The sequence below is a fragment of the Trichoplusia ni genome, chromosome 13 (assembly GCF_003590095.1).
Source record: "Trichoplusia ni isolate ovarian cell line Hi5 chromosome 13, tn1, whole genome shotgun sequence".
NCBI lineage: Eukaryota > Metazoa > Arthropoda > Insecta > Lepidoptera > Noctuidae > Trichoplusia > Trichoplusia ni.
The window spans coordinates 9,348,562-9,373,570 of NC_039490.1; the positions used below are offsets into that span (position 1 = coordinate 9,348,562).

Genomic DNA, 25,009 nt, shown 5'->3' on the forward strand with positions numbered 1-25,009 from the left:
CTTTGTTGCCATGTTCCAAAACTGTTTTTGCACATCGGCTCTGTTCTCCTCGGGTAATAACGACTGTTGAATTTTTAGATCCACATCCTGCAATATGTTGTTTTTGACTTCGGCTTCACTATCAGCCTTTTTTGGTCTGTAGTTGTACATAGCTTTGTCTTGTTGTTTATACGGTATCGAAGATTTAATAGCTTCTTTATCAGATTCGTAGGAATCAACAGCTTGATCAATGAGCTGACTTAATTCGGATTTCAAGTTATTTTTTACATCTTTGTTAATTGGGATGTCGTCAAGGGCTTTTTTGAAGCCATCTATAATGTCTTCTCGAATGTTATCGTTGAACGGATGTTGCAAAATATTGTCAGTTGTTTCCTGCAAACGTTTCATCACTTGTTTCTTTTTCGTAGACGGCAGCTGAGTCTTTTGCACACTATTCTCGATTCCCTGTATTAAATAATCATGCAATTTTGTTTCCAGTTCATCGATTTGTTTAGCTTCTTCGTCTGTGACATTTGCACGGAAGTCATCAATGTTTCCTTTAGTTGGTAATGTAGCGCCTTCACTTGGGGCTGGTTGTTTGTATACTGGTAAGCCTTTAGTTTTTATCCCGTAAACGTCGACTGTCTCTTGGTCGCCAGCGTCAAATGGAACACCATCAATTAAATAGACATTCTCATCGCTCACCAATAGTGACTCAGGGCTATCCATAAACTCTTTGTCAGACAAATCTGCTATTCTGCCATTCGGTGCTTTTGATGACTTTTCAAAAGTTTCTCTGTCGTATTCTTCAGAATCGCTTGTCTTAGCCAAAAGTTTCATTTCTTTTGCTCTACCGATGAGTGCAGTGGCTAACTCATCGGCCTGTTGTTCAGACAGATTTGTGGTTTGCATAATTTTATTTATAACTGCGGATTTCGCTTCTTCGTCGTTACCGTCCGACCTGACTACAAGATCTTCAAGCGTTTTTATGACATCTCCTTGTAGTCCCGTTATGAGGTTGGGATCTAATTCCTGCTTATCGAACACATCTTCGAGTTCCTCCATCAAAGACGTGTCAACTTTTATTTCAGGCAATACTGGCTCTCTGATTTTCTTTGTCACTTGTCCTGGAGGCATTGTTTTGGAAACACTTTTTCTTTTAGTTTGCCCGTATTTATTACCATCTTCTCGCGTACCTTTCGCGCGGTCACTGGCACGCAGTTTTTCCATGTTTTCGTCAACCACGTCGGTTAGTTCGTCTATCAGTTTGGGTTTTGTCTCTTCTGGCAGATTGCTGTCATAGACTATGCTAGCTATGTAGTTTTTGACGGCGTCTGCTGTATCTGTTGTAAGTGGGGCCTGAAATACTTCTGTAGCCATCTGTCTCAGTTCATTTTTTATTTCAGTCTTATTTTCATCAGGTAGTAGTGTTTCATCAACTTTCTTATCCATACCTAATAATATGTTGTTCTTTGTTTCATTCTCATCCACTTCTTTTGTTGGCATAAAGCTGCATCGTCTATCATTCTTGAAGGGCGACTTAGCTTTGATAGCCTCCTTTTTGGTCTCATAGGAGTCAACGTTTTCGCTGACCATATCGGTCAATTCTGATTTGAGATTGCTTTTAATGTTTTGGTCCAACGGCATTCCATCGAGGGTTTCATTGAAGCCTTTTACCATGTCTTCTTTGAAATCACTAGTCAATGGTTGTTTCATAACCTCGTTTGCTGTTTGATGTAAGCCTTTCATCACTTGGTTTTTCTTAGCAGTAGACAGTGGTGCTTTTTGTACGGTTGTTTCAATACCCTGCATTATGTTGTCATGGACGTTTGTTTCCAGTTCCTTGATTTGATTTTGTTCTTTATCTTTCACACTACCTACTAAGACGTCTATATGCTCGTCAACTACTTCGGCTAATTCGTGCTTTATTTCGTTCTTCTTCTGCGCTGTTAAAGAAGTGTTGTCGATGATGTTTACTATACCATCCTTGACGGCGTCTACGACTTCATCATTAAGCTGATTTTCAAATGTTTTTGTGGCCATGTTTTTTATTTCTTGTTGAATTTCTGCTCGATTCTCATGTGGTGTTAAAGATCGTTCAATTTTTCTATCGATGTCCTCTAAAATTTTGCTTTTTACTTCGTTCTCATCGACTTCGATTGGTCTATAGCTAAACCTTCTGATGTCGTCTTTCTTCGAAAGTGGAGCCGAAGCTTTGACCGCAGCCTTCTGAGTTTCATAAGATTCAATGTTTTTGACAACCATGTCACTCAGTTCAGATTTCAAAGTATTCTTTTCGTCTTGTGTTAGTGGCATTTCGTCAATTGCTTTGTGGAAACCTTCTATCATGAGTTCTCTAAGGTCGTCTGTAATGGGTTGTTTTAGAATATTTTCTGCAGTGTCCTGTAGACCTTTCATAACTTGTTTCTTCTTCGATGGAGGGAGTGGTATTTTCTGTAGGGTCTTGTCGATTCCCTGTATGATATTATCATGAACATTGGTTTCTAGTTCTTTGATTTGATTGTCTTCCTTTTCTTGGTGCAATACGCGGAAGCCATCAATGTTGACGTCAACAATATCATTCATTTCGTTTTCCAATTCGGTTTTTTTACTTTGTGGTAGGGGTGTGCCCTCTATAATATTGACAATGCCGTCTTTGACGGTGGAAACTACATTGTCGTTTAGTGGTTTATTGAATTCCTTTGTTGCCATGTTCCAGAACTGTTTTTGTACATCGGCTCTGTTCTCCTCGGGTAATAACGACTGTTGAATTTTTAGATCCACATCCTGCAATATGTTGTTTTTGACTTCGGCTTCACTATCAGCCTTTTTTGGTCTGTAGTTGTACATAGCTTTGTCTTGTTGTTGATAAGGTATCGAAGATTGAATAGCTTCTTTATCAGATTCGTAGGAATCGACAGCTTGATCAATGAGCTGACTCAATTCTGATTTCAAGTTATTTTTTACATCTTTGTTAATTGGGATGTCGTCAAGGGCTTTGTTGAAGCCATCGATAATTTCTTCTCGAATGTTATCGCTGAACGGATGTTGCAAAATATTGTCAGCAGTTTTCTGCAAATCTTTCATCACTTGTTTCTTTTTCGTTGAGGGCAGCTGTGTTTTTTGTACTCTGTTTTCAATGCCTTCTATTAAATCATCGTGCAATTTGTTTTCCAATTCATTAATTTTATTCGCTTTTTCACTTCTAAGAGTGTCTTGGAAGTCATCAATATTTTCGTCGATTATTTTAGCCAATTCGTTTTGCATTTCAAGTTTTCTGCTCTCGGGTAACGGAGTTTCTTTAAGTACTTTGGCTATATCCCCTTTTAATTCGTCTAAAACATTTTTATCAAGAGGTTTTTGAAAGTAATTTGTTGCTATTTTTCGTAACTTTTGTTGAACATCACTTCTGTTTTCATTAGGTTTCAAGGCTTTTTCAATCTTTTTATCAATGTCCATTAAGATATTATTTTTTAATTCTTCCTCACTAGCTGCTTTTTTTGGCCTGTAGCTGTATGGTCTTACATTTTCAGTTTTTTTAAATGGTGTTTTAGCTTTAATTTCCGCTGTTTTAGTCTGATAAGATTCAATATTTCCTTCAATCATGTCACTTAATGCAGATTTTAAATTTGTTTTCTCATCCTGAGTCAGTGGCATTTGTTCAAGGGCTCTGTTTAGGCCATCTGTCATTTCTTGAAATACATCACCTGGTAAGGGTTGTTTCAAAATATTTTTTGCCGTATCTAGTAGATCTTTCATCACTTTTTCCTTTTTTGCTGTAGGCAATGGTACATTTTGCAAAGTTGTTTCAATGCCCTGCATTATATTATCATGAATATTTTTCTCTAAGTCTCTTATTTCTTTTTCTTCATTTTCTTTTAAAGTTTTACGGTAGACATCAATATTTACATCAAGTATATCAGCTATTTCGTTTTCCAATTCTTTTTTTTTATTTGGTGGCAAAGGAGTGTTTTCGATCAAGTTTAGTATGCTACTCTTAACAGCGTCAACGACGTTATCATCTAAAGGTTTTTTAAATTCTTCCGCTACTATTTTTTTTATCCGTCGTTGTACGTCGTTTCTGTATTCATTGGGTTGTAGTGATTGTTGAATTTTTCGTTCAATGTCCTGCAAAATATTGTTCTTGACTTCACCTTCATTATCAGCTTTTCTTGGCCTGTAGTTGTAAGTCTTAACTTTGTCCAACTCTCCAAAAGGAGTCGATGCTGTTATGGTCCTTTGATCAGATTCATGTGATTGTACATTCTTGTCAATCACATTAGATAATTCCGACTTCAATTTATTTTTCATATCTTGATTTAGTGGTGCACTGTCGAGAGTTCTATTTAATCCACTTAACATTTTCTCCTTAAAATCACTTGTCAACGGTTCTTTAAAAATCTCTTCGGCCATATTTTGCAAGCTTGACATCAGTTGTTTTTTTTTATATGAAGAGAGCGGTTCCTTTTCAAGCGTGGCTTCAATATCACGGATGATATCATCGCGCATTTTATTTTCTAATACTTTCATTTCTTTTGTTTTCTGCTCTTCGATAGCATCGCGAAAATTTTCGATATTGTCGTCGACTATTCCAGCTAATTCTTTTTTTATTTCATTCTTCTTGCTTTGTGATAGCGAAGTGTCGTCAAGTATAGCAGATATGCCTTCTTTAACGGCATTAATAACACTTCCATCGAGTGGTTTATTTAAATTTTGTTTCGCCATGTCCCTAAGCAACTGCTGGACTTTGTCTCGATATTCATGGCCTTCCAAGGATTGATCAATTTTTTCTTCAATGTCTTGTAAAATATTCTCCTTTACTTCATTCTCATCTGCAGTCTTCTTCTTCGGCATGTAACTTTTTCTTCTTATTTTAGCTAATTTTCTGAATGGAGCTGAAGTTTCAATGGCTTTCTTATCAGATTCATATGATTTAACATTATCGTTGATCATATTGCTTAGTTCAGATTTCAAGTTGTTTTTAATTTCCTGATTTAGTGATATTTCGTCTAGAGCTTTGCCAAGACCTGCCAACATGTTTTCTTTGAAATTGCCTGTCAATGGTCGATCCAAAATAATTTTTGCGGTTTCCTTTAGGCCCTTCAACACTTGCATTTTCTTTGATGTAGGTAGGGAGGCTTTTTCTACTGTAGTTTCAATACCTTGCATGATGTGGTCTTGCATATTTTTTTCCGTTTCTTGGAGTTTTTCTGCTTCCATGTCCTTAAGATTTTCGCGAAAACTATCAACATTCACATCAACGATATCGGTCAACTCGTTTTTCATTACTTTTTTTTTGCTTAGGGGCAAAGAAGTACCATCGACTACATTAGTTATCCCCTCTTTGACGGCGTCGACAACATTATCATCTAGCGGATTTTGGAATTGCTCGGTTGCCATTTCTCGGAACTTTTCTTGAACCTCACTCCTGTGTTCGTGAGGTTTTAGCGATTGTTCGATTTTTTTATCAACATCTTGCAGAATATTATTTTTAACTTCAAATTCATCATTTGCATATGTCGGATGGTAACTAAACTTCCTTTTACGAAAAGCTTTGCCTTTCTGAATAACTTCCTTTTTAGTTTCATATGAGTCAACATTTTTGTCAATCACATCGGTTAAATCTGTTTGCAACTTGGTTTTCATACCTTGATTTAAAGGGACATCATCAAGGGTTTTATTCAGGCCGCTTATCATGTGTTCCTTAACGTCGCTAGTCAACGGTTCTTTGAAAATATCATCAGTCATGGTTTCTAAGCCAGACACCAACTGCTTCTTTTTGTATGACGCTAGCGGCGCTTTTTCCACAGCATTTTCGAAATCTTGCTTGATCTCACCATGAACTTGGGATTCTAGTTTCTCGATTTCTTTTTCTTCAGATTTTTTAAGATTGGTTATGTAATTATCAATATTTTCGTCTACTAATGATGTCAATTCGTTACTTATTTTATTCTTTTTAGTTTGTGGTAGTGTAGTTGCATCGATTACAACTTTTATACCGTCTTTTACTGCGTCAACGACATTTTCATCTAGTGGTTGTTGAAAATGTTTATTTGCCATTTTCCTTAGATCATGTTTGATCCCTGCTCTGTTTTCATTGGGCTCCAAAGATTGATCAATTTTTTTATCAATTCCATGTAAGATATTTTCTTTAACTTGTTTTTCAAGATTTGTATCTGAATGCTTAAATGGTGTGTTGTCTATTATATATTGTTTTTGGTTTTCGAAAAAGTCAGCATTTTCACCAATCATCAGGGTTAATTCTGATTTTAATCTATTTTTTAGCTCAATATCCATAGGCATTTCGTCGAGAGTTCTATTCATTCCATCAAGCATGTCTTCCCTAAGATCGCCAGTCAACGGCTGTTTGAAAATTTCATCAGCCATTTCATTCAAAAGTTTCTTTAATTGTCTTTTTTTCTTTGGTGATATATTTGCATTGTCAATGGTTTTTGTGACACCTTCCATAATTTTATCGTGCACTTTGATCTCCAATTCCTTTATTTGTTTTTCTTCCTTTTTTATAAGGTTATCACGTAGAATTTTAATATTGTTGTCGACTACATTAGTAAGATCGTTCTTAATTTCGTTCTTTTTACCTTGAGATAAAGATGTATCATCAAGAATGTGGTCAATACCCTCTTTGACAGCTTCAACTGCACTATCGTTGAGGTGGTTTTGAAATTGCTCGGATGCCATCTGTCTTATTTTGTGTTGGATTGCAGCTCTGTCCTCATCAGGTTTTAATTTTTGTTCAAGTTTCCTATTCATCCCCTTAAGGATTTTAGATTTAATATCTGCTTCAGTAACCTCCTTTTCCGGTCTCATTTTGTCTTCATGTTTGAAAGGTGTGTGTGCAATGATGTCTTCCCGTTCGGCTTCAAGAGAGTCAACATTCTCATCAATGATATGTTCCAGTTCGGTCCTTATCTTGGTACTTATCCCTTGATCCAACGGCACTTCGTCAAGAGTTCGATTCATTTCTTGCTTCATTTCGTCCCTAAGATCATCGGTCAACGGTTGTTTGAAAATCTCGTCAGCCATCTCATTCAAGGGTTTGACGAGCTGTCTCTTAGTCTTAGGTGCGATTGGTGCATGATCTATGGTGTTTGAGATTCCTTCCACGATTTGGTCATGAATTTTATTTTCCAATGCCTTTATTTGTTTTTCTTCATTTTTAATCACTTGATCTCGTAAAATGTTGATGTCACTGTCAACGATTTCAGCCAAGTCATTTTTGATCTCGTTCTTTTTAGTTTGAGACAAAGAGGTATGATCGATGACATCTTCGATTCCGTGTTTGACGGCTTCAACTGCACTATCGTCGAGTGGGTTTTGAAATTGCTCAGTGGCCATCTGTTTCAGTTGTTGTTGAATTTCAGCTCTGTGTTCACCGGGTTTCACTTTTTGTTCAATTTCCTTATCCATGTCTTTTAGAATTTTAGATTTTATCTCGCTTTCTGTAACTTCTCTTTCCGGTCTCATTTTGTCTTCATGTTTGAAAGGTGTGTGTGCAATGATGTATTCCCGTTCGGCTTCAAGAGAGTCAACATTCTCATCAATGATATGTTCCAGTTCGGTCCTTATCTTGGTACTTATCCCTTGATCCAACGGCACTTCGTCAAGAGTTCGATTCATTTCTTGCTTCATTTCGTCCCTAAGATCATCGGTCAACGGTTGTTTGAAAATCTCGTCAGCCATCTCATTCAAGGGTTTGACGAGCTGTCTCTTAGTCTTAGGTGCGATTGGTGCATGATCTATGGTGTTTGAGATTCCTTCCACGATTTGGTCATGAATTTTATTTTCCAATGCCTTTATTTGTTTTTCTTCATTTTTAATCACTTGATCTCGTAAAATGTTGATGTCACTGTCAACGATTTCAGCCAAGTCATTTTTGATCTCGTTCTTTTTAGTTTGAGACAAAGAGGTATGATCGATGACATCTTCGATTCCGTGTTTGACGGCTTCAACTGCACTATCGTCGAGTGGGTTTTGAAATTGCTCTGTGGCCATCTGTTTCAGTTGTTGTTGAATTTCAGCTCTGTGTTCACCGGGTTTCACTTTTCGTTCAATTTCCTTATCCATGTCTTTTAGAATTTTAGATTTTATCTCGTTTTCTGTAACTTCTCTTTCCGGTCTCATTTTGTCTTCATGTTTGAAAGGTGTGTGTGCAATGATGTCTTCCCGTTCGGCTTCAAGAGAGTCAACATTCTCATCAATGATATGTTCCAGTTCGGTCCTTATCTTGGTACTTATCCCTTGATCCAACGGCACTTCGTCAAGAGTTCGATTCATTTCTTGCTTCATTTCGTCCCTAAGATCATCGGTCAACGGTTGTTTGAAAATCTCGTCAGCCATCTCATTCAAGGGTTTGACGAGCTGTCTCTTAGTCTTAGGTGCGATTGGTGCATGGTCTATGGTGTTTGAGATTCCTTCCACGATTTGGTCGTGAATTTTATTTTCCAATGCCTTTATTTGTTTTTCTTCGTTTTTAATCACTTGATCTCGTAAAATGTTAATGTCACTGTCAACGATTTCAGCCAAGTCATTTTTGATCTCGTTCTTTTTAGTTTGAGACAAAGAGGTATGATCGATGACATCTTCGATTCCGTGTTTGACGGCTTCAACTGCACTATCGTCGAGTGGGTTTTGAAATTGCTCAGTGGCCATCTGTTTCAGTTGTTGTTGAATTTCGGCTCTGTGTTCACCGGGTTTCACTTTTTGTTCAATTTCCTTATCCATGTCTTTTAGAATTTTAGATTTTATCTCGTTTTCTGTAACTTCTCTTTCCGGTCTCATTTTGTCTTCATGTTTGAAAGGTGTGTGTGCAATGATGTCTTCCCGTTCGGCTTCAAGAGAGTCAACATTCTCATCAATGATGTGTTCCAGTTCGTTCCTTATCTTGGTACTTATCCCTTGATCCAACGGCACTTCGTCAAGAGTTCGATTCATTTCTTGCTTCATTTCGTCCCTAAGATCATCGGTCAACGGTTGTTTGAAAATCTCGTCAGCCATCTCATTCAAGGGTTTGACGAGCTGTCTCTTAGTCTTAGGTGCGATTGGTGCATGGTCTATGGTGTTTGAGATTCCTTCCACGATTTGGTCGTGAATTTTATTTTCCAATGCCTTTATTTGTTTTTCTTCGTTTTTAATCACTTGATCTCGTAAAATGTTGATGTCACTGTCAACGATTTCAGCCAAGTCATTTTTGATCTCGTTCTTTTTAGTTTGAGACAAAGAGGTATGATCGATGACATCTTCGATTCCGTGTTTGACGGCTTCAATTGCACTGTCGTCGAGTGGGTTTTGAAATTGCTCAGTGGCCATCTGTTTCAGTTGTTGTTGAATTTCAGCTCTGTGTTCACCGGGTTTCACTTTTCGTTCAATTTCCTTATCCATGTCTTTTAGAATTTTAGATTTTATCTCGTTTTCTGTAACTTCTCTTTCCGGTCTCATTTTGTCTTCATGTTTGAAAGGTGTGTGTGCAATGATGTCTTCCCGTTCGGCTTCAAGAGAGTCAACATTCTCATCAATGATATGTTCCAGTTCGGTCCTTATCTTGGTACTTATCCCTTGATCCAACGGCACTTCGTCAAGAGTTCGATTCATTTCTTGCTTCATTTCGTCCCTAAGATCATCGGTCAACGGTTGTTTGAAAATCTCGTCAGCCATCTCATTCAAGGGTTTGACGAGCTGTCTCTTAGTCTTAGGTGCGATTGGTGCATGGTCTATGGTGTTTGAGATTCCTTCCACGATTTGGTCGTGAATTTTATTTTCCAATGCCTTTATTTGTTTTTCTTCATTTTTAATCACTTGATCTCGTAAAATGTTGATGTCACTGTCAACGATTTCAGCCAAGTCATTTTTGATCTCGTTCTTTTTAGTTTGAGACAAAGAGGTATGATCGATGACATCTTCGATTCCGTGTTTGACGGCTTCAACTGCACTATCGTCGAGTGGGTTTTGAAATTGCTCTGTGGCCATCTGTTTCAGTTGTTGTTGAATTTCAGCTCTGTGTTCACCGGGTTTCACTTTTCGTTCAATTTCCTTATCCATGTCTTTTAGAATTTTAGATTTTATCTCGTTTTCTGTAACTTCTCTTTCCGGTCTCATTTTGTCTTCATGTTTGAAAGGTGTGTGTGCAATGATGTCTTCCCGTTCGGCTTCAAGAGAGTCAACATTCTCATCAATGATATGTTCCAGTTCGGTCCTTATCTTGGTACTTATCCCTTGATCCAACGGCACTTCATCAAGAGTTCTATTCATTTCTTGCTTCATTTCGTCCCTAAGATCATCGGTCAACGGTTGTTTGAAAATCTCGTCAGCCATCTCATTCAAGGGTTTGACGAGCTGTCTCTTAGTCTTAGGTGCGATTGGTGCATGGTCTATGGTGTTTGAGATTCCTTCCACGATTTGGTCATGAATTTTATTTTCCAGTGCCTTTATTTGTTTTTCTTCATTTTTAATCACTTGATCTCGTAAAATGTTGATGTCACTGTCAACGATTTCAGCCAAGTCATTTTTGATCTCGTTCTTTTTAGTTTGAGACAAAGAGGTATGATCGATGACATCTTCGATTCCGTGTTTGACGGCTTCAATTGCACTGTCGTCGAGTGGGTTTTGAAATTGCTCAGTGGCCATCTGTTTCAGTTGTTGTTGAATTTCGGCTCTGTGTTCACCGGGTTTCACTTTTTGTTCAATTTCCTTATCCATGTCTTTTAGAATTTTAGATTTTATCTCGTTTTCTGTAACTTCTCTTTCCGGTCTCATTTTGTCTTCATGTTTGAAAGGTGTGTGTGCAATGATGTCTTCCCGTTCGGCTTCAAGAGAGTCAACATTCTCATCAATGATATGTTCCAGTTCGGTCCTTATCTTGGTACTTATCCCTTGATCCAACGGCACTTCGTCAAGAGTTCGATTCATTTCTTGCTTCATTTCGTCCCTAAGATCATCGGTCAACGGTTGTTTGAAAATCTCGTCAGCCATCTCATTCAAGGGTTTGACGAGCTGTCTCTTAGTCTTAGGTGCGATTGGTGCATGGTCTATGGTGTTTGAGATTCCTTCCACGATTTGGTCGTGAATTTTATTTTCCAATTTCTTTATTTGCTTTTCCTCTTTTTTAATCACTTGATCTCGTAAAATATTGATGTTACTGTCAACGATTTCAGCCAAGTCATTTTTGATCTCGTTCTTTTTAGTTTGAGACAAAGAGGTATGATCGATGATATCTTCAATTCCGTGTTTGACGGCTTCAACTGCACTGTCGTCAAGTGGGTTTCGGAATTGCTCAGTGGCCATCTGTTTGATTTTTTGTTGGATTTCAGTTCTGTTTTCATCAGGTTTAACTTTCTGTTCAATTTTCTTGTCTATGCCTTTCAGAATATTGGATTTGATTTCATTTTCATCAAAATCATTTTCCGTTCCTAAATGTTCGACGTGTTTAAAAGGTGCATGTGTAAGTATGTCTTCTCTTTCTGCTTCAAAGTTATCAATATTCTGATCAATTAATAGTGATAATTCAGACTTTAATTTAGTCCTCATCAACTGATCCATGGGCATTTCGTCTAGAGCTCTCTTCATTCCATCTTTCATTTCGCCTCTTAGATCACCTGTCAGCGATTGTTTGAAGAGCTCATCAGCCATTTCATTAAGCAGTTTTTTTAATAGTCTTTTTTTCTTAGGCGAAATCGATGCCTTTTCTATAGTATCTGAGATCCCTTCCATAATCTTGTCGTGTACTTTTATTTCTAATTCCTTAATTTGCTGTTCTTCTTTTTTAATCAGATTATCCCGTAAAATGTTAATATTACTTTCAACAACATCGTTCAGTTCATGTTTGATAGCATACTTTTTACCTTGAGATAACGACGTATCGTCAAGAATATGGTCAATACCGTCTTTGACATATTCGATGGCACTGTCATCGAGAGGTTTTAAAAATTGCTCTGTGGCCATATCCTTTACCTTTTTTTGTATTTCTGCTCTATCCTCATCGGGTTTCAGGTTTTGTTCAATTCTCTTATCCATTCCCTTCAGAATTTTAGATTTAACATCATCCTCTGTAACCTCTTTTTCCCGTCTTAAGTTATCTACGTGCTTAAAAGGTGTGTGAGCAATTATGTCTTCCCTTTCAGCTTCATAAGAGTTAACGTTCTCATCAATCAGAAGTGCTAATTCAGACCTTAATCTAGATTTTAACTCTAAATCCAACGGCATTTCATCAAGGGTTTTATTCATTCCATCCTTCATATCTTCCCTAAGATCTCCAGTCAGCGGTTGTTTGAAAATGTCGTCTGCCATTTCATTAAGTAGCTTCATTAATAGTTTCTTCTTTTTAGGCGAAATCGGGGCCTTGTCTATAGTATTTGCGATTCCTTCCAACATTTTATCATGTACTTTTATTTCCAATTCTTTGATTTGTTTTTCTTCTTTTTTTACAAGGTTATTACGTAAGATATTAATATTGCTTTCAACTATTCCGGTCAAGTCGTTTTTAATTTCCTTTTTTTTGCCTTCAGGTATTGAAACTTCATAAAGAATATCGTCTATACCATCTTTGACAGCTTCAACCGCATCATCATTGAGCGGCTTCTGGAATTCCTCGGTAGCCATCTGTTTGAGTTTTTGTTGAATCTCATTTTTATTCTCATCAGATTTTAACTTATGTTCAATTTCCTGATCCATTGCCTTTAAAATTTTTGATTTAATTTCGCCTTCATCAACTTCTCTTTCTGGTCTTATCACATCTAAGTGCTTGAAAGGTGCGTGGGTAATTATATTTTCCTTTTCAGTTTCAAAATTATCACAGTTTTGGTCAATCAACAGGGTTAATTCTGATTTTAACCTACTCCTTAGCTCTAGATCCAACGGCATTTCGTCAAGAGTTTTATTCATACCCTCCATGATATCTTCTCTTAGGTCTCCAGTTAGAGGTTGCTTAAAGATCTCGTCAGCCATTTCATTAAGCAGCTTCATTAATAATTTCTTCTTCTTGGGCGAAATTGGTGCCTTGTCTATAGTATTTGAAATACCTTCCATAATTTTATCGTGCACCCGTGTTTCTAGTTCTTTAATTTGCTTTTCTTCCTTTTTAATAAGATTATCACGTAAAATGTCAATATTACCTTCTACTACTTCAGCTAGCTCTTCTTTAATATAGTTCTTTTTACCTTGGTACAGTGAGGTATTGTCAAGTATTTGGTTAATACCGACCTTGACGGCATCAACTACGTCATCGTCAAGTGGTTTTTTTAATTGCTCAGTCGCCATTTCTTTTACCTTTTGTTGTATTTCTGTTCTTTCCTCATCAGGTTTTAATGTTTGCTCTATTTTCCTATCCAAATCTTGTAAAATATTTGTTCTTACTTCACTTTCGTCAACTTCTATTTCGGGTTCATAGCTTAATTCTGCTGCATCTATTTTCTTCAAAGGCGTACTAGCTTTAATAGCTTGTTTATCGGATTCGTAAGATTCAACATTTGCTTCGATTACTTGAACTAATTCGGATTTCAATTGATTTTTTATTTCTTCAGTTAACGGCATTTCATCTAAGGCTTTGTTAGTTCCTTTTAGTAAAGCTCCTCGAAGATCACCAACAAATGGTTGTTTAAATATGTCATCTGTCATATCCTGCAAAAGTTTCGTGAATTGTTTCTTTTTCTTTTCAGAAATCGGTGCATTTTCTACTGCCGCTGACATACCATGCATGATGTTAACGTGTACATTCTCCTCTAACTCCTTTACTTTCCTTGTTTCTTTCTCTTTGAGACTATCCTTCAACATTTCTATGTTTTCGTCTACAACGTCAACCAATTCATCTTTTATTTCATTTTTTTTACGTTTTTCCAGGGAACTGTCGTCAACTATGTTAATAATTCCATCCCTGACGGCATCTACGACATCTTCAGTAAGCGGATTTTGAAATAGATCTGTTGCCATTTCGTTAATTTGTCTTTGGATCTGATTTCTAGTTTTAGGAGAGCTTATTTTGTGTTCAATAGTATGATCAATGCCCTGTAAAATGTTATTTTTAATTTCAGCCTCATCTACTTCTTTAGGTTTCACAGTTGGTTTAGTGATAATGGTTTTAATGTTATCACGCAATGCTTCTATGTTTTCGTCTACTACGTCATTCAAGTCGGCCTTGATCAATTCCTTTCTATCTTCAGAAATCGTGGATTTATCAAGAATATTCGTTATGCCATGTTTGATTGTGTCTCGAGCGCCATCACTGATTGGTTGTTTGAAAACATCATCCGTCATATGTTTTAATTTTGTTATTAATTCTGTTTTGTTTTCTATAGACAGGGGAGTTTCTTCAATAGTTGACTCAATTCCTTCTATAATTCTGTCAAGTGCAATATCCTCAAATTTTTTCACGTCTTCTAATTCTTCTTTTTTGAGTTCTTCTCGAATTAATTGTATATTTTTATCAACCATGGTATTTAAGTCAGACCTGATTTCATTTTTCTTGTTTTTAGATAAAGGTAATTTATCAATGATATCGCTTATGCCGCTTTTAATAATCTCATCTACCCCATATCCTACTGATTGCACAAATGTGTCATTTGTCAAGTCTTGTAGTTGCTTAATCAGTTCCATTTTTTGCTCGTTAGGTATTGATGCTTTCTCAATTGTTGTTTTTATTCCTTCCAATATCGTATTTTCTGCTTGAATCTGAAAGTCTTGTAATTGATTCGACTCTAGTTGACTTTTACTGTCTTGTAAAGTTTCTATTGCATCGTCAACCTTGTCAGATAGTTCGGTCATAATTTGATCCCGTCTGTTCTGAGGTATAGCTGCTTCATTAAGAATATTATTTATACCATCCTTAATCAAGTCTCTGACACCATCCGTGAAAGGTTGCTGAAAAACTTCATCCGTCATAACTTTTAACTGTGTTGTCAGTTCTATTTTTTCATCCTTAGCTAGGGGTGCTTCCTCGATGGTAGTTTCAATTCCCGTCAAAAGGCTGTTTCGGGCGTGAAGTTCATAGCCTTGAATAAGTTTGTGTTTAGCTTCTTCTAGTTTTTTATTTTCGCATAACACTGTGTCTACGTTGTCGTCAATCATACTCATTAACTGATTTTTCAACAATTTTTGTTGATCTGTGGGTATTGATGACTCTTGAATAATTTTGTTGATTCCGTCCTTGATGATGTTGGGTGCACTATCTGAAAAGGGATTGCTGAAAACATCATTAGTCAACTCCCTCATTGGTTTTAATACTTCTTCCTTCATTTCTTGACTTATTGATGATTTTTCCAATATTGTGTTGATTCCCATCAAAATGTTATCCCGAGCGGATATAGCCGATTCTTTTACTTGTTTATTTCCCTTTTCTATTTCTTTGCTTAGGAATGCAGTCAAATTTTTATCTATAATGGAATTTAATTCTTTTTCCAATTCATTTTTCTGATCGGAGTCTAATGATGTTTCTTCAAGCACGCTAGATACACGATCTTTCATTGTATTTGGAGAACCCTGTGATTGTGGTTCTTTAAAAAACATAGTTACAACTTTTTTTAATTTAGCTTTAATAGCTCCTTTTTTGTCTTCTGGTATAGACGAGTCTTCGATAGCAGTCTGAAACTCCTGCATCATATTCTTCTCTACACTAACTTCTTTGAGTTTCTGTTTTTCTTCAGTTACTTTTGATATTTCTTCCTTATCTGAAAGCTCATCACGTAAGGAGTTAATTTGCTCTTCAACCAAATCGGCCAACTGCTCTTTAATCTTGACTTTTTCTTCTGGCGATAACGGCACCTCATCAAGAACTTTAGCCGTCTCGAGTTTTAGAATTTTTTCAACATCATCAGTCAGTGGTTTACTTAAAATGTCAGCTGCTTTATCACGTAATTGTTTTTTTAATTCCTCTTTTTCATCTTCTGATATAGGTGATTGATCGATGGAAGCTTCCAGTCCTTTTAAAATATTATCTTTAACCTTTGTTTGCTCTTGGATGCGCGTTTCTACATCTTTAAAGTTTTTAACCACAGCCTTTTCAACTTGTTCATTCAATTCCCCTTTCTGTTGACTTGAGATTCCGGACTGTTCAATATTCTTTCCTAATTCTTCTTTGACTTTTTCTTCTGCCTGGTCTAATAGCGGTTGAATGACGTTTTCCGTGAATGCGGCTTCAATTTTCTTTTCCAATTCTTTTCTTTTATCAGTAGACATAGGTGTCTTTTCAATAATTTTGGCAACTTTCTTTTTTACGGCTTCTTCTATCTGCTTTGGGTCTTTTCCCTGAGCCACCATTTCTTCCAAATCTTTTGCAATCGACATTTCAATCAACGTTTGCATATTTTTCTTCACGTCATCGCTTAAGTTGGTTTGATTAATGATGTCATTGATGTCAAGTTTTAATTGTTGCTTGACTTCATCATTTATTGGCTTATGAATATTTTTAGAAAGTGTTTCGTCGAATTTTTTTTTCAAGTCTTCTTTGTTTGCCGGCTCAATGCCTAATTTATCCATAGCTTTGTCTATATCAGTTAGTATAGATTGTTTAATAACACCTTTACCTGTACCTCGTAAAGGCATAAAATCAAAATTCTTGCCAACTATATTAGCTAATTGATCTTTTACATCAGATTTAGCTTCCTCTGGAATCAATGCGTTACCATCTACCATGTTGTTTAATTCTTTTTTTATTGTTTCTTTTATCTTAACAGATACTGGACGGTCCAAATTTTCATTCAACGCATTTTTTATTTGTTCCGCTAATTGATTCTTTTTTAATCTAGGTATATTAAGGTTTTCTATAATATTTTCCATATCATTGGCTATTGCATCTTTAACATATGCTATGTTTTTTCCTTGCTTCGGCAGTTGTTCTAAATCTTTCTTAATGATATTTGACATTTGATCTTTAATTTCGTCAGGAATTGAATCGTCATCCACAATGTCGAGAATATCATCATTGATACTTTCTTTCACCTCATCGGTTAATGGTTTGTACAATTTCTCAGAAAGCATATCTTTGACATTACTTTTCAACTGCTTCTTGTCGGTGGCGTCAAGAGGTAATTGATCAATTACTTTACCTACGTCTTTTGTTAATTTAATTTTTAAATCGTCAACTTTCTTCTTCTTTTTAACTGATTCATCCAAATCATTATTTAAGACTTCAGCTAACTTCCTTTTCAATTCATCACGCTCATCAATGGGGATTGATGAGGATTCCAAAATATTTTGGATATCATCTTGAATAGTACCTTTCACGTTCGATATCGTATCTCCTACTTTTTCGTTTAACTTGTCTTTCAATTTTTCTTTAAGTTCCTCTTTTTGTTCTGCAGATAACGGCAATTCGTCAAGAAATTTTGCCACATCCTTTTCTACGTTGTCTTTAACCTGGATTCCAAATTTTGAGTCACGCGCCTTATATAACTTGATTCCCATAGAGTCAGTCAATTTCTTTTTTAATACTTCTTTCTTTTCTTCTGGCAGCACTGTATCGTTAACTTTGCTAGCAATTTCATCCAATATTGTTTCCTTCAAATCCTCGGAGATCGATGTATCTAAATTGTTAGACAGCATTTGCTTAAGTTTATTTTTTAAATGTAGCTTGCCGCCTCTGTCAATCGGTGATTTATCAATGGTTTTATTAAGTTCCGTTAGCATTTTCGTTTTTACCTTACCGATATCTGTCTTCAGATGTGCCATGGCTTTATCAAAATCTTTTGACAGGGAGCTACCGACTTCGTCCATTAAAAGATTCTTTTTTTCTTTAGCAATTGGCGCTTCATCGATTATGTTCATAATTTCGTCTGTTATATTATCTTTTAATTCTTCTGTCAACCCTCTATTACTGTTTTCGGCGAGAACGTTCTCTATATTCTGTTTCAGAATTTTTTTCTCTTCTTTATCCAAAGGAACTTTTTCGATAGCCTCATTAATATTTTTCAATATTGCTTCCTCTATGTCACCTACATTTGTGTTTGCAACGGGTATGGAATCCAATATTTTTGCAGCAGTTTCTCCTAATCTTTCCTTTAAATGACTCATTTCTTTTTGGCTTTGTGTAATCGGCGCTTGATCAACAATTTCGTTAATTTCTTCACCAATTGTTTCTTTTAAATGTTGTGGCAACGGTTTATTTATATGCTTTGCTAAAGTATTCTTTAATTCACTCAATACATTTTTCTTCTCTTTTACATCCATAGGAAAGCTTTTGACAACTTCATTTGCAGTTTTAGTTAGGACTTTTTTTAAGTCTTTGTCATTTTCTCCCTTTTTTAGACCACGGAATGCTTTATCGAAACTTTTCATTAACGTGCTGCTCATGTTTCTTTTTAAATCTGCATTTTTCTCTGGTGGTATACGACTTTCATCAATTATGTTGTCAATTTTATTCAGTAAGTCATACTTTACATGTTCTCGTTCTTTTTTTTCAGCGTCGAACAGTAACGTATCCAAGTTATTGGCAATTTCTTTATCAAACCTAGATTTAAGTTCGTTCTTTTTCTCTTTTGTGATAGGTGCAGAATCAATTACACTATGAGCATTATTAATGATGTTTTGTTTTGCACGATCTCTGTATTTTCTTTTGGTTGGCCAATTGTCAAGGATCTCCATGAGTTTTTCGACATGAACTGCCAATATATCAGGGTCAACTGAGAGACCAATACTGAATAAACAGTCGACAATATCATTGACATAGTCTAGGTTACCTTGGTTTCTTACATCTTTAATCTTCTTTATTAAATCCCGACCAGCTTTTTGAATTATACGTGGATGTAAATGAGATACACCTGGTATTTTTAAAAACCATCTGAATATAAGGTCATTAAATTCATTGTCATCTAAATCCTCTACTTCTTTGGTTTCAATGGTATTCGTTAATTGCTCCACGAAATCATCAATAACTTCATCGACAGCATCAACTGCTAAATCTACTTCGGTAATGAATTTGTGCATTTCTTCACGCATCTTTTCAACGGTATCATCATCTACACCTTGAGACTGTAATGTGTTTAACTTTTTAGCTAAACTTGATATAGATTTTCTTATTCCCCTTGCTTTAGGGTCCTTGGTTTCGTCAATTTCTTGCACCCAATTTGATATTTGTTCTTTGAATTCATCTGTTAACTTATTTTTATCATCTGATAAATTAACATTTTTAGGTATTTTGACAATTTCATCTGCTAACCTGTCAGCTATTATAGCAAATGTGACGTGTCTATCTCCATCCATTTCCACAGGCATATCTTCTAACATGAAAAGGATTTCCTTTTTTATTTTTTCTTTATAATGGGAGTCGCTCTCAGGCCTGTCCTCAGCGAGAGACTTTAGTTTATCAACAAAACTATTGATAACTTCATCCTTAGTCTCCTTATCATCAAATTTAAAATCTACGAATTTAAAGGACTTTTTAACAGCATCCTTAAATCGATTAGGTTTTCTTGGAACATCTAAAATCTGATCAATGAGTTTTTCAGCTAATTGATCTTTAAAATCTTGTTCTTTTTTCTTACCTCCAGGAAACCACATTGGTATTTGATCGACGTAAGTCGTGATTAGCTTCACGGCATTTTCTTCAAAATCTTCATCATCAGGCAAGTTTTTCAATTCGATTCCCAACAGTCCCATTAGTGTATCCCTTCGTCTTCTATGTTCCGGTCTCTCTGAGCTGAGAACCGGAATTTCACTGAGCCATTCTTCAATTTCTTCGTCGATTCTTTGGTCATAATATTGTTTATCATCCCATTCCCCGCAGCAGCAGTCTGCCGGTTCATCGTCTATTGGTTCGCAAGGGCAAGGGTTTTGTGAGGACTTATCTTCTCTTCCAGGACAGCATGAGCAATAGCTAGACTTCCGCGGTTGGATTAACTGCGTGTAGAAGAGAGACGTGCTAGTGGATGCGTGGGGTTTACAAGGGCATTGCGAGGACTTTGTGCAATAACAATATTCCTCCGATTCCGGTGATTCCGGCGATTCTGGTGATTCCGGAGAATCCTGAGATTCCGGCGGTTCAGGAGATTCTGATCCCTATGAGAGGAAAAAAGCTCGTTTTTAATAGTAAATGGGTAACAAACAAGCTTAACTTATTGCACTGCTTAACTATTTGTTGTAGTCTAAAACTACAACTGACTTATATTATATCCAAAAATATTCTACTCAAGCGCAAAAAACCTATTCATTATTTTTAAAACTACATATATTTAAACGTATTCTCATTCTTATTCATTTTACAAATAGTACTCACACTATCGGGTGTCCTACGACCAGCGATAGACGCAAGGAACCTGGAGAAGCTTGGAGCGGGGGCTGCGCAAGTAAATCATAATCAACATACTAGTGAACACACGAGACTGTGCTTACAGGGAAACAGTCAAACTCAAAAGCTTAACAGTAACACTAAAACCGTAGTATGAACTTTCAAATAAATATTTAGCTACAAAGAAAAAACAAATGGGTCCAGTATTTTCGAGTCAGGGATTTCAATAGAATGGGTTTAAGCTTTTCATAGCTTTGAAAGTTTATAATACGGTACAAGTTCATGATGCAATATGTTTCTTATAAATACAATTACTCTATTTCTAGAACTACAAAACAATATAAAAATGAACATGTTTGGAGGCTTGTTTTAAGTTTATTTTATATTTTAAGATATTGACGTAAGTTTAAACCTGCTTATTTTTTAACGTTTTTTTGTCGTTTTAAGACTTTTATTTTAAGAAATTAAAACTTATGATTTTAGATTTTTGTTTTTTTTTATATTTTTAAGGTTTAATGATAGTAAAATATTAGCTTTGTCATTTTTTAAAGGTTTAATTAAAAAAAATCAATTCAAGATAATTCTCAGATACTCGTTTCAAGCGACAAGCGTTAAAAATAAATTAAACAAAATATTTACCAACACAACCTACATTAGAGCTACAGAACACAACAAAATAACAACAACACAGAAAATAACAACAAAATTACTCTCAGTAGACAAACTTGAAGACGAAATCTAAAACAACTAATGGCGCCCAACATGAAGCCAACTCCCTGATCAACAAACCTATTGAATTGCATAAGAGACAATATGTCCAAAGAAATAACTTTTGCACGACAGCAATTTCTAGCAAAATTTGCACAGTTACTGCTGACAAATGTGTAAAATGTTTACTTTGCGATAAGTAATACAAATTTACAATTTGTCAGCAATTACTAAGCAACTTTGATATCGTTTTGCAAATGGATACGTATCACGGCTGCGACTCAAACACCTATAGTATAGAAACTAACCAAATATGTGACACATAAAAATCATGAAAAAAGAAATGATATTTTTCGACATCTCGCAGTACGAAACTAACCCATGTAATAACGGTTTACATTAAAACAGCTTTCGAAATCCTTATATTATGTATATATTTATTTATTAGTAAGAAAAAGCAAAAGAAAATATCCTGTCTTAAAACTAAACTGGAAGTATGTCTGAAGCAGCTCAAGTTTCCAAAACCAGACAAATACATTATCCACGCGACTATCATAAGCACTGCAAGAGATTCGTTTCAACGCAATAAAGCTTACAAGCAGAGGGTATCAGAAATTTGAGTTACCTTATGCATTTATAATCTTAGGTGTAGCAGAAAATGATTAGGGAGTCGAACCCAATAACACAACCAGACAGACAGTTTCATTAAATCCTTTTATTTCCAGAAATTGGAAAGACTTTTTGTCTTTTTAAATATGTGATTCTTTTTTTCGTCACATTTCCAAAAAAATAATTACCTTGATCCTCCTCGTCATTAATCTGTAAGAAAGAGAAAAGCTAATGTTAAGCTTTATAAGACTATACAGGGTGTCCCAATAATGTGGACGAGGGAGCGTCCATAGGCTAAGGATATATTTTATGGCTCCCGCAGTAATGAGTTCAATCGTTGAATCGTGGGGTTTCACAAACATTCAGGTCACATGCTCAAAGACACCCAGACTCAGAACAAGCACTCATGGGTCACACAAATGCTTGTCCTACGCGGGGATCGAACCTACAATCCCTGAGTGGTAAGTTCAACCTCTCGGCTACCTATGCAGTTATGATTGTTAATTTGGTTTTGGATTCAAGAGCAGCTTAAAACTTTAGCGAGTGTATCACGTGACTTCAACAGTATGGATGGGCTAATAAGGAAGAATGTTTGAACCACCAAAATTTTTCATTTCCGGTTTTAATATAATTCCTACACCAACTGCCGTGATTATACTTAATAAAATATCCATAGCCTCTGAACGCCCGCTCGTCCACTTTTTTGGGACAGCCTGTATAATACTAGTAACTATCGTACTGCCGAGCAGAAACCTCTTCTCATACAGAAAGGCAACAAGCACTAACTAGAATAAATTCAGAAAAAGATTAAAATAATTTCTAGGATATTTCTGATTAAATCTGACATGACAACCACTTAACAACCGCATTTAATAACGGTACCTAATGAAGTGAAGTTCTTATATCTGTAGCTCACATTATTTTAGACGTCACAGAAGACCCAGTAGGCAGTACTGGATTAACCACGAAGCTAAGGGTAGCCAATGCTAAGGGTCCCCTAATAGCAGGCGCCCGCGCCCTATCTAACCGCAAACTACAATTTAAAGCAGTACCACATTTTTAAAATTTAGCGCTATCGCTTATTTTTTTTTTCTACTTACACTACACACAAGTTGATAGGATAGCACAGCAGAAGTAAAAGGAGAATTTGAGAACCAAAGGCGAACAGACAATAGCCCCATTTTCAAAAATTGCCACTGGGCTCGCACTGTCATAATCCGTCACTGGGAAAACAGCATGATTTTCCAGGGCATATTTTACAATGCCCTTCTTAAATTCAACTTTAAGATAAGGGTATACGGTATACTTCTTGAACAATACGACTTGTTACCTTTTAGTCTGTGTTGGTCTACTGCGGTCTACTCATAATACTTGCCATCGAATCGGTCACTTTAGCGGGACAACTGTTCCTCTTGTGCTGGATGTATCTGTTTCTGAGCTTCGGGCAGACTTGGAACACCTGGAAGTTAACATAGTATGACTGCTGTATATGCCTTTAATGGGGATGGGGATTGCCCCGTAGGATTCTAATTCAGAGTCAGTTCCATTTATTTGCCTAAAATATGATATTTTACAGATCTAGTGACAAGTTGTGATGCCCAAATAGTCACTACCATAGTCAGTAAGACTGGCTTGGTAGCAAGAAAAACAAAATACATTAATACTTTAAATGCTGATAAAAAAAGTAAATTTTGCCGGCCTTCAGCGAACCTGTTGATGTTTGGCTTAAAGAGATTATTAGCCTTGGTTGACCCCACCGTGCAGGTGTTGCGGAGCAATAGGGGCAACCCCCGTCGTGGTCTTTGCTAATAGGTTATTTGACTAAGGGCCGATTTCTCAATCGCCAGATAACTTTTATTCGACGAATATGTTCGACGTCTTCACAGCTTTTGTATAGAAAATATGTCAAACAGCCATATTTATTTCTCAGATAAAAGTTATCTGACGATTGAAAAATCGGGCCTAAAACAATAATTTTTTTACATCATCAAACAGTTAGGAAGATTAAAAACACTTTAGATGATGAATAGTACTGTAATGGGGGCTAGTATAATCACTTGTTAGTAAAAAATGTACTGGTAAGTGACACGAGATTTTATTTCACTGTATCTCTATAATTTTTTGTTGACGAGATAAAAGACAAACTACGTATCCAATATTTTTCGTCACACACCCTAACTATTGTTAGCTCATATCTGTCCTTTGGCTGGAGGCTTTTAGAGTCACACCAATAAGTCCGGTGTCATAGCCAAAACCTACTTTCAGAGCCACAAAAGATCTCGTAATTTTCTGTGTTCTTGTTGCATTAAGACGTTCATGAACGGTACTCACGAGGGGTCTTTCGTTATACATATTTCGGATGGTACTGCGAATGTAGCGGCTGACCTCGTTCAGCCGGTTCTCGGCCGCCTCGTTCCAGTCGCGACGGGAGCTGCCTGCCTTCAGGTAATCGTAGTTAGTGTCGAATGGAGGATCCTTGTACCTGAGGACGATAGCGAGATTTATAGAATTATAGTCTAGGCCGAGATGGAAAAAGGTACAATATCTTCTGGAATGAAAACAAATAAACCTACTCACTGGCACTAAATGGCATTACAATTGATCACCAAGTACACATATGCTTAAAATACTTTACGTCACACGAAATCGTGTTTAAAATCCACGTCTCAATCAATCAGCCTATTCCAGTTTACTGCTGGACCTACCTCCTCTAATTCGCGCCACATCACCCGGACCTGTGCCTTTAACATACAGTCCGGGACAGATACATTTTTCATTGTTTACTAATCTTTGCATGAGCATGAGTTAAGAATAGAAAGATTTGCGAGAGCGTTTAACTCATAATTGAGACTCCAAAAGCCAAAGATGAGAAAACTGAATTTTCGGTCTATTCATCATTTATAGCCTTTCTCCTATCACAGCTAGGCATAAGCCTCCCCTTTCTCATGTGCCTCCCCTTAACTATATCGTCGACCCACCTTGTCCAGCCCATTACTCACTTGATGTTCCTACTATCGCTCGTCGGGGAATAAAGCTTAAAATTCTTAGTCCGCCCTTTGTACCCCAGCGGGAGGTTCCCGGGCGTGCTCTGCCGCCCTCTGGTGTACGTCTGCTGGTGCTTCGAGACCTTCGTCACGTCCGTAGCGGAAGACCGGTCCTTGTGTAAGGACCGCATGCTTTTCGTTGTCCGTGACGATTTTGGAGCTGAAACGGCAAGCAAGGAAATTAAGGGTCAGAGGAGAAATATTAAGGAAAGTAGATTGTTCTGTTGTGTTATAAAGAAGTAAAACTTATAAGCTTCTTAGTCTGATGTTCGATCAAAAAGTTAAAAGTACTCGTCCGAATTGATAGATTTTTTGGGTATTCTTTTTCTGAGGACTTACTGTTAAGAATAATATTACCGGTTATAGGCAAACAACAAGGAGATGAAAGTCAAACTTAGTGTTCAGTACTTGAGCTTACTTTTCCTATTTGACGTAGTAGTCAATC

The 25,009-nt window shown here is 36.4% G+C and overlaps 1 protein-coding gene across 1 annotated transcript in view; it reads right to left on the reverse strand.

The window, feature by feature from the left end:
* The window catches only part of LOC113500238, a 28,930-nt gene that overhangs the window by 92 nt on the left and 3,829 nt on the right, over window positions 1-25,009 (reverse strand). The window contains exons 8-13 of the mRNA XM_026880945.1: window positions 24,520-24,724; window positions 23,852-24,002; window positions 22,896-22,979; window positions 21,709-21,730; window positions 20,192-20,253; window positions 23-19,974 (exon numbers count right to left, since the gene is read on the reverse strand). Of these exons, the coding sequence (XP_026736746.1) occupies window positions 23-19,974; window positions 20,192-20,253; window positions 21,709-21,730; window positions 22,896-22,979; window positions 23,852-24,002; window positions 24,520-24,724 (20,476 nt within the window). The remainder of the gene's footprint in view (window positions 1-22; window positions 19,975-20,191; window positions 20,254-21,708; window positions 21,731-22,895; window positions 22,980-23,851; window positions 24,003-24,519; window positions 24,725-25,009) is intronic.